The 16945-nt window shown below is 40.3% G+C and overlaps 1 protein-coding gene across 1 annotated transcript in view; it reads right to left on the reverse strand.

The window, feature by feature from the left end:
• The window catches only part of Zdhhc15 (zinc finger DHHC-type palmitoyltransferase 15), a 114428-nt gene extending 99766 nt beyond the window's left edge, over positions 1 to 14662 (reverse strand). Inside the window, exon 1 of the mRNA XM_057760415.1 lies at positions 14527 to 14662. Within this exon, the coding sequence (XP_057616398.1) occupies positions 14527 to 14662 (136 nt within the window). The remainder of the gene's footprint in view (positions 1 to 14526) is intronic.
• Between the last annotated feature and the right edge of the window lie 2283 nt (positions 14663 to 16945).

A 16945-nucleotide genomic window follows, 5' to 3' on the forward strand; every position in this document is an offset into this window, starting at 1 on the left:
ATACCCTAGGAAACCAAGGAAAAACAATCAAACAAATAATGGAAACAGTTCAAGACTTAAAAACTGAAATGGAGGCAAAGAAGAAAACACAAACAGAAGGCCAGCTGGACAGGGAAAATCTAGGTAAACGAATAGAGACTACAGAAGCAAGCATAACCAACAGAATACAAGAGATAGAAGAAAGAATCTCAGATTCTGAAGATACCATAGAGAAAATAAACACGCTGATCAAAGAAAACAGCAAGGCCAACAAATTCTCATCACAAAACATTCAGGAAATATGGGACACAATAAAAAGACCAAACCTAAGAATAATAGGAATAGAAGAAGGAGAAGAAGCGCAGCTCAATGGTCCAGAAAATATATTTAATAAAATTATAGAAGAAAACTTTCCCAACCTAAAGAAAGATATACCTATGAAGGTTCAAGAAGCATACAGAACACCGAATAGGCTGGATAAAAAAAAAACACCTCTCGCCATATAATAATCAAAACACAAAGCATACAGAATAAAGAAAGAATACTAAGAGCAGCAAAGGAAAAAGGCCAAGTTACTTATAAAGGTAAACCTATCAGACTTACACCTGACTTCTCTATGGAAACCATGAAAGCCAGAAGGTCCTGGATAGATGTTCTGCAGAAACTAAGAGACCATGGATGCAAGCCCAGACTACTATACCCAGCCAAGCTTTCATTCACTATAAATGGAGAAAACAAAATTTTCCAGGATAAAAACAAATTTAAACAATACGTAGCCACAAATCCAGCCTTACAGAAAGTAATAGAAGGAAAATCACTAACCAAGGAGTCCAACAATGACCACAATATCTCAGACAACTAGAGACCCTTCACCAGCGCAACACAAAGAAGGGGAACACACAAAATTTACAACTTAAAAAATGACCGGAGTTAACAACCACTGGTCATTAATATCACTTAATGTCAATGGACTCAACTCTCCTATAAAAAGGCACAGACTAAGAGATTGGATACGAAAACAGGATCCAACATTCTGCTGTTTACAAGAAACACACCTCAACCACAAAGACAGGCACCTACTCAGAGTAAAGGGTTGGGATAAGGCTTATCAAGTAAATGGACCTAAGAAACAAGCAGGGGTGGCCATACTAATTTCTAACAAAGTTGACTTCAAACTTAAATCAATCAGGAGAGATGGAAAGGGACATTTTCTACTCATAACAGGAACAATTCATCAGGATGAAGTCTCAATCCTGAATATATATGCCCCTAATATAAAAGCACCCACGTACGTAAAAGAAACATTGTTAAAACTCAAGGCAGCCATCAAACCGCACACATTAATAGTAGGAGACTTTAATACTCCTCTCTCACCAATGGACAGGTCAATTAGACAGAAACCTAAAAGAGAAATAAGAGAATTAATGGAGGTAATGAATCAAATGGACTTAACAGACATCTATAGAATATTCCACCCAAATAGGAAAGAACATACCTTCTTCTCTGCAGCTCATGGAACCTTCTCAAAAATCGACCACATACTCGGTAACAAAGCAAACATCCACAGTTACAAAAAAATATTAATAACCACCTGTATCTTATCAGATCACCATGGATTAAAGCTAGAATTCAGCAACAATGCTACCCCCAGAAAGCCTACAAACTCATGGAAAATGAATAGTCAACTACTGAACCATACCTGGATTAAGGAAGAAATAAAGAAAGAAATTAAACTCTTCCTTGAAGACAATGAAAATAAAGAAACAACATACTCAAACCTATGGGACACTATGAAAGCAGTCCTGAGAGGAAAGTTCATAGCACTAACTGCCCACTTAAAGAAAACAGAGAAAGCACACATTGGAGACTTAACAGCCCACCTGAAAGCTCTAGAAAAAAAAGAAGCAGACTCACCTAGAAGGGGTAGAAGACTGGAAATAATCAAACTGAGGGCTGAAATCAACAAAATAGAAACACAGAAAACAATTGAAAGAATCAATGAATCAAAAAGCTGGTTCCTGGAGAAAATCAACAAGATTGATAAACCCCTATCCAAACTAATCAAACGGCAGAGAGAGAATTTGCAAATTAATAAGATCAGAAATGAAAAGGGGGACATAACCACAGACACAGAGGAAATTCAGAGAATCATTAGATCTTACTACAAAAGCCTGTATGCCACAAAACTGGAAAATGTAAAAGAAATGGACGCTTTTTTAGATAAATACCATATACCAAAGTTAAACCAGGACCAGGTGAACAACCTAAATAGACCTGTTAGTCGTGAAGAATTAGAAGCTGTTATCAAAAACCTCCCTTCCAAAAAAAAGTCCAGGACCAGATGGTTTCAATGCGGAATTCTACCAGAACTTCCAAGAAGACCTAATACCTATTCTCCTTAATGTATTTCACAATATAGAAACAGAAGAGTCATTGCCAAATTCCTTTTATGAAGCTGAAGTTACTCTAATACCAAAACCACACAAAGACCCAACCAAGAAAGAGAATTACAGGCCAATCTCACTCATGAACATCGACGCAAAAATCCTCAACAAAATTCTGGCAAACCGAATCCAAGAACACATTAGAAAAATTATCCATTATGATCAAGTAGGCTTCATACCAGAAATGCAGGGCTGGTTTAACATACGCAAATCTATCAATATAATCCATCATATAAATAAACTGAAAGAAAAAAACCATATGATCGTTTCATTAGATGCTGAAAAAGCATTTGACAAAATTCAACATCCCTTTATGATAAAAGTCTTGGAGAGATTAGGGATACAAGGGTCATACCTAAATATAATTAAAGCTATATACAGCAAGCCGACAGCTAACATCAAAGTAAATGGAGAGAAACTTAAAGCCATCCCACTAAAATCAGGAACACGCCAAGGCTGTCCACTCTCTCCATACCTCTTCAATATAGTTCTCGAAGTTTTAGCAATAGCAATAAGACAACATAAGGGGATAAAGGGGATTCAAATTGGAAAGGAAGAAGTTAAACTTGCATTATTTGCAGATGATATGATAGTGTACATGAGCGACCCCAAAAACTCCTCCAAAGAACTCCTACAGCTGATAAACGCCTTTAGTAATGTGGCAGGATACAAGATCAACTCCAGAAAATCAGTCGCCCTCTTATACACAAAGGATATGGAAGAAGAGAGGGAAATAAGAGAAGCATCACCTTTCACGATAGCCACAAACAGCATAAAATATCTTGGGGTAACTCTAACCAAAGAATTGAAAGATCTATTTGACAAAAACTTTAAGGCATTGAAGAAAGAAATTGAAGAGGATACCAGAAAATGGAAGGATCTCCCTTGCTCTTGGATTGGGAGAATCAACATAGTAAAAATGGCAATTCTACCAAGGGCAATTTATAGATTCAATGCAATCCCCATTAAAATCCCATCAAAATTCTTCACAGATCTTGAAAGGACAATAATCAACTTTATATGGAGAAACAAAAAACCCAGGATAGCCAAAACAATCTTATACAATAAAGGAACTTCTGGAGGCATTACCATCCCTGACTTCAAACTCTATTACAGAGCTACAGTAATGAAAACAGCGTGGTACTGGCATAAAAACAGAGAAGTCGACCAATGGAATCGTATAGAAGACCCGGATTTTAACCCACAAACCTATGAACAACTGATTTTCGATAAAGGAGCTAAAAGTATACAATGGAAGAAAGAAAGCATCTTCAACAAATGGTGCTGGCACAATTGGATGTCAACCTGTAGAAGAATGAAAATAGACCCATATCTATCACCATGCACAAAACTCAAGTCCAAATGGATCAAAGACCTCAATATCAATCTGAACACACTGAACCTGATAGAAGAGAAAATGGGAAGTACCCTACAAGATATGGGCACAGGAGTTCGCTTCCTATGTATAACCCCAGCAGCACAGACATTAAGGGCAACATTGAATAAATGGGACCTCCTGAAACTGAGAAGCTTCTGTAAAGCAAAGGACACTGTCATTAAGACAAAAAGGCAGCCTACTGACTGGGAGAAGATCTTCACCAACCCTGCAACAGACAAAGGTCTGATCTCCAAAATATATAAAGAACTCAAGAAACTAGACTTTAAAAGGTTAATTAACCCAATTAAAAAATGGGGCACTGAACTGAACAGAGAATTCTCAACAGAAGAAGTTCAAATGGCCAAAAGATACTTAAGGTCATGCTCAACCTCCTTAGCGATCAGAGAAATGCAAATCAAAACAACTTTGAGATATCATCTTACACCTGTCAGAATGGCTAAAATCAAAAACACCAAGGATAGCCTTTGCTGGAGAGGTTGTGGAGAAAGGGGTACCCTCATCCATTGCTGGTGGGACTGCAAACTTGTGCAACCACTTTGGAAATCAGTGTGGCGGTTTCTCAGAAAAATTGGGATCAACCTACCCCTGGACCCAGCTATACCACTCTTGGGAATATACCCAAGAGATGCCCTATCATATGACAAAAGCATTTGTCCAACTATGTTCATAGCAGCATTATTTGTAATAGCCAGAACCTGGAAGCAACCTAGATGCCCTTCAATGGAAGAATGGATGAAGAAAGTGTGGAATATATACACATTAGAGTACTACTCTGCGGTAAAAAACAATGACTTCTCGAATTTTGCATGCAAATGGATGGAAATAGAAAATACGATCCTGAGTGAGGTAACTCAGACCCAAAAAGAAGAACATGGGATGTACTCACTCATAATTGGTTTCTAGCCATGGATAGGGGCCACTGAGTCTATAATTTGTGATCCTAAAGAAGCTAAACAAGAGGGTAAACCCAAGGAAAAACATATAGATATCCTCCCAGCTATGGGAAATAGACATGACTGATGGGCAAAAAATTGGAATCTTGGGGGTGGGGTGGGAAGGGGACGAGGGGTGATGGGTAGAGAAAAGTGTGAAGGAGAAGATGGGGGGAACTGGGGGAATCGGGGTGATTGGCGATAGAGGAGGGTTGGATGGGGGAGCAGGGAAACTCATACCTTGGGTAGGGGAGCCACCTGGGGGTTGGCAAGAGACTTGAACTTGGAATGGTTGCCAGATGCCCAGGGCAATGTCCCCAGTTAGTTCATTGGGGCACCTGAGGATAGGGAACCTGAAATGAACCTATCCTATAATCATACTGATGAATGTCTTGCATATCGCCATAGAACCTTCATCTAGCGATGGATGGAGATGGAGCCAGGGACCCACACTGGAGCACCGGACTGAGCTCCCAAGGTTATAAAGAGGAGCAGAAGGAGAGAGAACATGAACAAGGAAGTCAGGACCATGAGGGGTGCACCCAACCACTGAGACAGTGGGGCCGATCTATTGGGAGCTCACCAAGGCCAGCTGGACTGCTACTGAAAAAACATGGGATAAAACCGGACTCTCTGAATGTGGCGGACGGTGAGAGCTGACGAGAGGCCAAGGAGAATGGCAAAGGAACTTTCATCTGGCGATAGATCGAGAGAGAGACAGAGACCCAATTTGGAGCAACGGTCTGAGCTCTTAAGGTCCAAATGAGGAGCAGAAGGAGGGAGAACATGAGCAAGGAAATCAGGACCACGAGGCGTGCACCCACCCACTGTGACAGTGGAACTGATCTATTGGGAGCTCACCAAGGCCAGCTGGACTGGGACTGAATAAGCAGGGGTTGAAACTGGACTCTCTGAACATGGCGGACAATGAAGGCTGATGAGAAGCCAAGGACAATGGCACTAGGTTTCGATCCTACTCCATGAACTGGCTTTGTGGGCGCTTAGCCTGTTTGGATGCTCACCTTCCTGGGCCTGGATGGAAGTGGGAGGACCTTGGTCTTCCTGTAGGGCAGGGAATTTGGACTGCTCTTCAGTATGGAGAGGGAGGGGGAATGGACTGGGGGAAGGGGAAGAGGAGTGGGGATGGGGGAGGGGAGTGGGGGGAGGGGGCAATGTGTGGGAGGAGGGGGAGGGAAATGGGAAACGGGGAGCAGTTGGAAATTTTAATTAAAAAAGAATAAAAAAAACTAATGAGAAAAATTCAAGAGTTACAAAAAAAAAAAAAAAGATTAGTCGAGTACAGATCTCTGAGTTCAATGCCAAACTCAAAAACTCCAAATAATGCAATCAACAAACGAGCCAGAAAATTTAACACATAGTTTTCAAAACAATAAATACAAAAATGATCAGTAAATATTTTTTAAAGTGTCCAAATATTTTAACCTCCACAGAAATGTAAATTAAAACCACTTTGTGATTCCATCCAACTCCCAGCATAATGGTTATTACCAAGGAAGGAAATACCAACAAATGCTTGCAAGGATTCTGGGGGAAAAAACTGCATACATCACTGGTTGGATGTAAACCAGTGCAGCCACTGTGAAACCAGTACAGACATTCCTCAAAAGAGTAGAAATAGGAAAGGAGGCTATCACTAAGATGGAATGTCTATCCTAGGTTCCTCAGGTCCAGACATGAATAAAATTTGTGTTCTCTGTTAATCTCTTTCTTGTGGTTTTCAGGAAAGCAAAAGGAAGCAGAGCCTATGGATTTTGGCAACAGTTTTGGTAGGCTTCAGTCAGGACAAGAGCCTCAGAAGTTCAGGTGACAGGCTTTCTTGGTATCCAGAAAAGAGCACTTTAGGGAAAGTGTCATGCAGAGTCAACACCAGGGATAAGATCCTGAGGAAATCCTGCCACCTGTCATGACAATGCTAGCTTCCTGTACTACATCTCAGGAGTGGTTTTGCTTGTTTGTCTGTCTCTCTGTGCCTCTGGAAGTGTGATTATTTTGCCAAAGTATACCAAGGTTTGACATTTTGGACATCTGTCTCTTTAGATTTGAGTTTAATCAGTCTTCTCTACTTTTGAGACAGTACAACCATTTGATCTCACCTGGGTCACTAAGCAGCAGTTGGTGTGAGTAAACCACCTCCACTGTCTAAGGCATAAATAGCCATTCTCTGAAGTTTGGGGTTATTACTGTCATGGGGTAAAGATTCAGAGGGCCCAAATCCCCAGGAAACTGTGTTTCCATTTCCATTTGAGTCAATGTTTAGGAGTATTCTATAATAATTTGTGTAAGCATGGGAAATACTAAGTCTAGATGTCTAGTTCTTTTATGAATCAAAGTAAAATCTGAATTAATCTATCCATTCTTGTGTGTCATTTCAGACATTAGTTTTTGAGTCTTTGCTTTTGAAACGATCTTACTGCACACTAAAATTGCTATTCATAGCACATCTCATGAACAATGAAAGGATGTTGCTTTCAGAGAAACTGATGGAACTTGAAATCACCATATTAAGTGAATTAAGTCTGAATCAGAAATAGCACATTTCTCTCATATGTAGTATCTACATTTAACAGTATGTCTATCTATTTATGCTTATATATGATATGGAAATCAAAGGGAGTATGTATGGAAAGGGGATCAAATGGGGAAACAAAGGTGGTAGTGTGAGAAAAAAGATACCCAAAGTTTTCTCTCATATGTAGAATTAGTTATATATGCATATAGATTATATATGTATATTTGCATGTATAATGCATGAAAACAGACTACTTGGAGGAGATGAAAGGGACCAACAGGAGAGGGAGGAGACGGGGGAGTAAGGAAAGGTAATGGGAAACTGAATATGAACAAAGTACAAAGATGTGTGTCTGAAATGTCACACTGAAACGCATTACTTTGTACAGGAACTAAAAAATCAATGATAAAAAGCCTCAAAAATAGAACTAACATATGACTCAGCATTACCACTCTTGGGCATATAGGTAAAAGAATCTGTGTTGGCATAGCATGCAGATATTTGTGCATTCATGCTTACTGCAGCAGTTTTCATAAGAGCCCAAATATGGAATTAGCCTACATGCTTATGAACAGATGAGAAGATAAATGTGATAAATACACATACATACATACACAAAATGGAGTTTTGTCCAGCCGTAAAAATTAATGAAATCTTGTAATTTGTATAATTTGTAAGAAATCCATCAGAATTGGAAATCATTGTCATGTTAGGCAAAATAAACCAGACTCAGAAAATTAGCATGCTTTCCCTTTTTTGTCAACTCTAGAATTTAAAAAGAAAGATATCTACATTTAAGCAGAAGGGAAGGAAGCACATGAGGAGAGAAGAAGGGATCAGAAAGTAAGGAAAAGGGAGTGATGGGAGGTGAAATAAATCTCTCTCTTTCTCTCTCTCTCTCTCTCTCTCTCTCTCTCTCTCTCTCACACACACACACACACACACACAAACACACACACACACACGACACAAAAGCAGAAGAGGGACTTTTGGGGGGAGAGGAAGAGGACAAACAACACGGACAAGCAACGTAGGTGACTATGCACAAAGTTCAATTATATACATATATGAAGATTTTAGATTGAAACTCATTTTGCATGTTAAGACATTTTAAAGAAAGAAGATGAAAAAATGAAGACACATATTTTAAAAGATGGGAAAAATCAATAGTTATTTTTCTTTTTAATATTTCCTTTATTTTTCGAGATTATATCATTTCCCTCCTCCCTTTCCTTCCTCCAAATATGCTCCATCCCTTGTTCTCATTCATTGTGCCCTTTTTCATTAATTGTAGTTACATGCATATGTATGTGTATATTCCTAAATACATAAACACAACCTGCTCAGTCTTTATAGATATTTTTCAAATAAGATATAAAAATGGTCAAGTGACTAAAATATTCTCAATATATTTACTTATTTAGGAAATGCAAATCAAACCACAAAAGATACTGTGTTACTTTATACCAAGGTAGTCATTTTTAATGGAAAAAATATTGGTGATAATGCCAATAAACTGAAACACTTTCTCTTCATTGTTAGTAGAAATGTAAAATGGTTTAATCACACTGAAAAACTGCTTAGAGGTTCCTCAAAAATTACAATACAGTTCAATCATTCCCATCTTTCTCTCTGATATATATATTTTTAAAAACTGGAATACACACACATATGTATATAAAATCATTTCCATACAACTGTTCATAGTAGTTCATAGAACAGGAAAAAAGGTGAAAACATCCCAAAAGTCTCTGAACAGATGTATAGACACACTCTGGCAAAGACAGAGAGTAGAATATTACTTATCTATTAAAGGAATAGTTTACTGTTAGATGCTGCAATGTAGGTGGATTTTGAAAACATAATGCTAATTTAAAAAAGCCAGATACAACTGGACACAGATAGATGCACACACACACATGGGGGTGTGTGTGGGAGAGAGAGAGAGAGAGAGAGAGAGAGAGAGAGAGAAATTATAAGATAGGCAAACAGAGCTCGAATATAGATGAGTGATTGTGACAGAGACTGGAAATGAAGGGAACAGGGAGTTACTTCTCTTTAACTTCTTCCAAATACATCCCAATTGTTCCTAATTTAATATCCTTTTATTAAATAACCCACGGACTCTAATTTGTGCTTCCCATACACTCATGGGTGTGGTGAGGCCACCGACTGTGTTGGTGAACTACCATCTACCACACCCTTAGAGAAAACGGACTTTCTGTCCCCTATGTGGTTTTGGAGGGAGATAACAATAATAATTTGGGAATTACATTGAAGTAATGGCTTTACAACATTATAAATGTAGTAAATTAATGAATACTTTAAAATGATTGTCTTTTGTCACATAACATTTACCTTAACGAAATGGATACTATTATTTTCTTATTAAATATGTAAGCTTCTAGGGGGAACTGGCTGTAAATACTTCATGATTATCTACTTGAAATTCAAAGAGGGAAAGTTATGGTTTTAAGATCAAGTCTTATTTTCAAGGTTGAAACTTTCAAGGCTTTCAAAATATTTGATACAAAAGTCAAATGAACACATTAATGGTCAATACAAAAAAGTAAGCTTTTTTTTCTTGAAGGAGGTAGAATACTTTATATTCTTATTAATGTAGTAAGTTGGCATCTAATACACTCTAATAATGTGTTGTGAATATAGTTCATAGTTTTCAGACATCACATTATTTAAACTTTGCAATAGCAATGCTTGGTATATATTAAGTACTGAGCAAGTATTTGTGATATGAATTAACAACCATATTAGTGAGAGGCATATGAAAACAGCTGAGGATGAAAGAGATTAGGTGGGCTGGAGAGATGGCTCAGGGGTTAAGAGCATTGCCTGCTCTACCAAAGGTCCTGAGTTCAATTTCCAGCAACCACATGGTGGCTTGCAACCATCCGTAATAAGGTCTGGTGCCCTCTTCTGGCCTGCAGGCATAGACACAGACAGAATATTGTATACATAATAAATAAATAAATATATATATATATTTATTTATTTATTTAAAAAGAGAGATTATGTGACCTATCCTATGTCTTCTGGCTTGTGAAAGCAGAATTAACAGTAGAAGGAATCAAAAAATTATAGCTCAACTGATATATCTACAACACAATTCCTGCACCTAAGGCTCAGAAATCATTATAAAAGAGGGAGTGGAAAGACTGGAAGTGCCAGAGAACAGGAAGTTTGATGTGAGATTATGTGTCCTAGAAACGTCAGAGAGGTTACATCCATGCATTGTTCCTGTCTAAACAAGATCCGAATGAGGATGACAACAGTAGACATGCTAATATGGAAAAGGAAACCTCAGGTGGACTCAACAAAGAACTCCAGGCAACTAAGGAGAGCAGGAGATATGGTCTTCCCAGGGAAGAGCACATAAATTGGTTATACAATACAAAATGGTCAGGTCTGAAAACATATACATACAACTATATGATACAGACTGATCAGATTGTACCTATGTATTTACGAGTGTGTGTGTGTGTGTATGCATGTGTGTGTATGTATGCATGTATGTGTGTGTATTACAACAATTAAGGAAAAAGCCATGAATTTGAAACAGTGCAAGGGTGTGTGTGGGAGGAATTGGAGGGAGGAAAAAGAAGGGGTTAATGATGTAATCATTTTATAATTAAAAATATAAAATAAAAATAGAAGTACAAAATTATCACCTTTTGTTTCAGTTATAGCCTGATATTTAGGAGAGATGAGGTTCACTTCAGAAAGACGTTAGCTCTTTCATATTACTTTTTAAGTCATCTCAAAACCCTAATTTACTGTTTTTGTTATGTTGATAAAGGAATGGCTTTTTTGTTTTTGTTTTTGTTTTTCGAGACAGGGTTTCTCTGTAGTTTAGAGCCTGTCCTGGAACTCCCTTTGTAGACCAGGCTGGCCTCAAACTCACAGAGATCCGCCTGCCTCTGCCTCCCGAGTGCTGGGATTAAAGGCTTATGCCACCACCGCCTGGCAAGGAATGGCTTTTTTATCAGGCAAACTTGACTTACAGTCCTCAATGGTGTACTAAATGTAACTTTAGGAAGTTTCGATTCACCATTTCTGAAATCCAGGTCATACATTTGTTCAAAGATTGTAAAATGAAGGACCAGCAAGAGGGTTTAAAGTGTAAGGGCATTTGCCACCAAGTCTGAGGGCCTGAGTTCAAGCCCCAGAACTCATATGCTGGAAGGACATAACCAAAGTCCTACACATCCTCTGACTTCCACAGCATACTGTGACATATCACTCCAAACAACAACAACACTCTCTCTCTCTCTCTCTCTCTCTCTCTCTCTCTCTCTCTCTCTCTCTCTCTCTCTCTCTCCATTTAAAACTTTAGAAAACATTTAATATTGTAAAGTGGACATGGCATCACAGAATGGCGGAGCCAGAAACAGAAGTCAAGGCCAGGCCACTTATATTACTGATTTTTATTTTTTAACATGGGTTTTACCTATATTATAGAGGCTTGTTTTGAACTCCTAGACTCAAGTGATCCTCCTATCTCAGATTGAGAATCTTTGCTGGGCTTAGCCTAGTTTAAAGAATGCTAACTGATACTAAAATGTTAAACAAACAAAAGTCTGACTTCAAACTTTCCTGGTAGCTGAGGATGTCCTTGGACTCCTGATCCTCCTGCCTCTACGTCACATATACTGAGACTACAAGTATTTGCTACCACACCTATTTGCTCACACTCTTGGTTTTACCTCAGCTCGTTGACTCAGTCTACATATCTGCACTGTGGGGATAATAATGGCACCTACCCTATATATCTATCTGTGAGGATTAAATGAGGTGATATATAGACTAGTAATATAGCTACAGTAATGAGTACATTTTGTTTCCTGGCACAAAGTAAGTACTCTATGTAAGAGCTAACTCTCCCCATTACTGATTTTTAACATGATTTCTTGGGGAACTCACATAAGTCAGTACTAAAGGACTTTAAAGTAGGTTTAATAGTGTTTACAATGTGGCATTGTTCCTAGGAGCAGTGTACATACAATAACAATGGGGCTGAACTTTTGATCTCTTAGTTAATCATTCAAAAAAGCTAACGTGATAAGGTCAGAGAACAGGACAACTTCACAGTCACTGTAGAGTCTACTTCATGTACCTTAATATTGAGATGAAGAAAGGGAAAACAGCCTAAATATCGATCCATGAAAGCAACAAACAAAATTTATTTGTAAAAGTCTTTTCTGTATTTCCATAACATCGTCAAGAAGGCCAGATAAAAGTCAAATCTTAATGTATAGAGTTGACTAGAAGGAAGTATTATATCAGAAAAACATGGTAACTTCTTGCCTCCCTACTTCACCTAAATCTGTGTAGGGGTGGGGTTTACCAAATATGTAATAGAACGAGCTGTATAAGTGTAGTTGGGTCCTGGGGCTGAAAAGTAGTGCAATAACCATAGTATTTCAGGTGTGAAGTTAAGATATGAGGAAATAAATGAGTCGTGGGAAAGCAAATTTGAGATGTCTGATGGAGCAAGTGGGGTGGCAATAAGAAGCCCACATTGAATAAAGAGGAGAAATTGCTGGCCACAAGTGTATGGATGCTGCTGGCAATGGAATTCTTGTCCTGACATGATAATAGGTATTAATGAGTTCTCATTTGAAAAGATGTGGGGACTCTTCAAAGGTTTGTGAGAAATTTCTCATGAAAGGAGAAAGGACATATTATGGAAATTAATTTGAGTTTATGACTATGTTAGAAGGCCATGTGCAATAGACAAAGGACTTGGGGCCTAGGAATCTAAGTGCATGGTGGTGGGTAAATACAAGGAAGGGTCTTGGATTTTGTATTGTGAAATACTGTAGAATTCTGAGTTTGAAAGAACGAAAGATATGGTGGGAAACATAAATAAGGAGGGACTAGAGTAGTTCTTGGGTGGCCGGCCATGCCATAAGAAAGGCCCAGCATCATTAAAGGGGGTGGTCTAATAAGAGGAAATGAAAAATGATATTCCCACTGGAAAGGGGCAGAAAGTGTTACAGACTTCAGCAAGAAAGAACTAAATTTCCCAGGCTTGGAAGGCAAGGGGGGCAAGTGCACTCCTAGAGGAAACAAGGACAAACACCAGAGACAGCTAGTGACAGAATGCGGTGGGGGCAATGGGAAAACACTGGAGGGGTGGAGAATGTCTCTCAGAAAAGATAACAAGGAAAAATCACCACTCTCATGACTTCTTAGTATGTTCTGTTCTACATGTGGTGTGTCAGAAAATAATGTGGGCCCTCTAATGGGAAGGAGTTGAACGCCTCCCAAAGTGGAAAGGGAAGAGGCTGGAGGTCACCCTAAAGTGGTACAATTAGAGCCCTAGAATGAGAAGAGAGTGTTGTGTAGAACCCCACACCATTGTAAGAATTCTGAAAATGAGCAAGGCCCACGGGGAAGGAAAGAGGAAGGCTTATTGCCACTGTGTTAACCATGAGGTAGAACAGAGCATACTGAGAAGTTATAAGAAGGTGAACATATGAAGCCTCTCTCTCTCTCTCTCTCTCTCTCTCTCTCTCTCTCTGTGTGTGTGTGTGTGTGTGTGTGTGTGTGTGTGTGCACTCCGGGATCTTAGTCTTAGTGAAAGGATGGAGGGATATCACTGTAGGAAAAGTGAGATTGAAGAGAATGCTCTGATGGGAGAGGGAGAGGGGGATCATAAGTGGATGGAGACGGGAAACATGTCAGCCTATGTGTGCAGAGAGAAAAGTATGGGTCCCAATGTGGGAAAAAGGTGAGCTAATGTTAGAGTACAGGAAATAGTTTTGGATTCCTAGTAGGGAATCCCCAGTACGGAAGGAATCCTAGGAGGCGAAAATGGTGGGACTCTTAGTTGGTTGCCTTGGTGGAGCGGGCACTTTAAGGACACAGGAAATGGTTCTTCCTCAATTGATTGGGTGGGTTCAGAAGGAGAAGACACAGCCTAAGTGGTTACTCTGTACAGGAAAGGGGGGTTCTAGTGGGAAGAGCCAGGAGATTATCGTGGGGAGGGCAAAGAGTAAGAAAACCCAGAGGAGCGGTGAGGGCGACGTGGTGGGACCCTCGTGGGAGGGCACGTGGGAGATATTGTGATAAGCCCAAGGTTGTAGACTAGGAGTTTTTCCGGGAACGAAAGGAAAACTGCAGAGTGAGGGCTGAGCGCACTGGGGACATCAGTGTGAAGGATAGGGCAGACGATTATGTTAGAGCATAATTTCCCCACTTTTTGTGCCCAGCCCCACTTACCGAGACAGAGTTCAAAGACGTAGGCATAGTAGGACCAGAGAACGACGAGGACAATAACGAGCACTGGCACCCAGGACAGTACCCGGCGGCAGCACCACAGCCCCCCAGACAGAGCCATCTTCCAGCCCCGCCGCATCTTCGGCTCGAAGATCGACCGAGCAGGCCTGCTGGCGCCGGCCGGGAACTGCTTGGGCGGCGGCTGGGAGGCGGGAAGGCGCGCTGTGCGGCGCTCCACTGCCTAGCCTGGCGGGAACGGTCCCCAAACCGCTGCCACCTGTGGGGCTGCGCTGCCCAACGCGCCCCGCGTGGCACAGTACGTGTGAGTCAAGGCTGGACTTTCCAGGCGTGATGGGACAGAAGGGGGTCGCCAGGCAGTCCAGGCCGGTGGGCTCAGAGGGATTGAAGTCCCTCCCCTTTCCACCTTTCCCCCCACCCCCAACCCCTTGCTCGGCTCAGCTTGTAGGGCTGGACCTCTGCAAAACTGTATATAGCCTAAGAATTGTGGGTCCGCCCGTCTGCCCTTACTGCACTGCGTCCACCTTCTCTTCAATTCCGCTTTTCCCTCTCTTCCTTCCCATCTCCCCTTTTCTCTGCTGTCCCAACCCCCAGACACACAAGTACACAGAGCTGTGTGAAAGATGTACACCACACAGTAGCATCTCATGAATTAAAGGTCATCCATCGCCATCCTCCACTGCTGCTTGAACAGTATGCTTAACATGTAGTGCCGCAGTCTCTGCTGGGGTAAATCCCTTGACAGGACACTCCTTCCTCCCTTTCTGTCCTCCCTGCAGACTGAGCTTAGTATAGTTTCAGAATAAACACAATGGTGCAGAAGTCAAGCGGGGGCCACAAAGATTTTGTGCTCAGTGAAAACTCTAAAGGTAGTGAGTGCTGTTTGATCTAAGCTTTATTAATAAAGGCATTTTTTTTTCAGGCAGAAGAGAATGGATGACCTTTCAAACCAGAAACATGGTTGAAAATGAGAATTCCAAAGTGTTCCAAGAACAGCTGGTGTACCTTGAAGAGAGTTTATGGGAAAAGGAGAGAGTGGGGATGAGACTGAAAATACAGTGCCGCCAGGGTATGAAGGCTCTTCTGTGCCCTGTCAAACTGGGAACACTATCCTGAAAAGCAGAGCCTGAATGTCTGCAGAGGTGGAGGGGCAATGGTGAGGTGTCACAATGGTATTTTTGCAAAACAATAGGCAGAATTTCTGAAAGGAAGATAGCCTGGGGCAGGGAGACCAACCTGCAGGCAATTTCATTCAATAACTAATTTTGTAGTTGCTTTCTGTTAGGTCAACTTCAGTATAAATAAAAAATGACAAAGCAGGGACTGCCTGCCACCTGGAAGCTCATGTCCTCATCCAGGCAACAGGTTGTTGTTTTTGACACAAGTACAATAATAGAAGTGTGATAGGTGGGGATCTATGTAATTCACACGCATTGTTTAAATGATTTCCAAAGGTCTAGTACATGAAGAGATTATAATTTTGCTGAGACCCAGTTTTGACTTACATTCTGTGTAACTGATGTGTGGGAACAAGAGGTTTCAAAAGGTTGTTTGGTGTTTGAAATGTGTGGTTATACATGCAGTAATTTTCCTAAAGCTTTATTGTTGCTTTTCAGATGAAGATAAAGGTTGATGTTACCAAAGTAATAACATATGAAATTCAGTGTATATTTTAGTTACAATATTTAATAGCCTGATCAGTTCTTTAGCTCTGAAGTTTTGACACAAATACTTCAGATTTCCATTAATCATGGATTTGAGGATCTTAGAACTTATATTTTGAGATCGTCGCATCTACTTTGTTTAAATCAAGTATATTTGTGGAGGTAATGATTAAATGTAGAAGAAATTCTGAGCTAGACTTGAGTACTGACTAGCTTACTATGAAGGTGACAGGCTTAAAGAGGGAATTAGGGGGAAAGGAATTCCAGGTAGAGGAAATTATATAATGCTGAAGATGTATAAAACTTTATGGATATTTGAAGAGACTGTAAGGCTGTTTCATTCGAAGGTATCACAGTAGGCTAACATCTTGATTAATATTTTGACAGCAAGAGTTTGGGCATTAGGGGTTGGAGAACTGGCTCAGTGGTTACAAGAGCTTGTTGTGCTTCAAGAATTTGGTTCCTAGCACCCACATCAGGTCCCTTCTACCTGCCTATAACTGTATCTCCTGGAGTTCTGGGGCTCTCTTCTGATCTCTGTGAGCACCTGCACATCTTACACACACACACACACACACACACACACAATTTAAAATTTAAAAAGACTGTGGGCCAGATGGTGGTGGTGCATGCCTTTCATTCCAACACTCGGGAAGCAGAGACAGGAGGATCTCTGTGAGTTCAAAGCCAGCCTGATCTACAGAGCAAGTTCCAGGACAGGCTTCAAAGCTACAGAGAAA

This window comes from Chionomys nivalis, chromosome X (assembly GCF_950005125.1).
Source record: "Chionomys nivalis chromosome X, mChiNiv1.1, whole genome shotgun sequence".
In the NCBI taxonomy this organism is placed as follows: Eukaryota; Metazoa; Chordata; class Mammalia; order Rodentia; family Cricetidae; genus Chionomys; species Chionomys nivalis.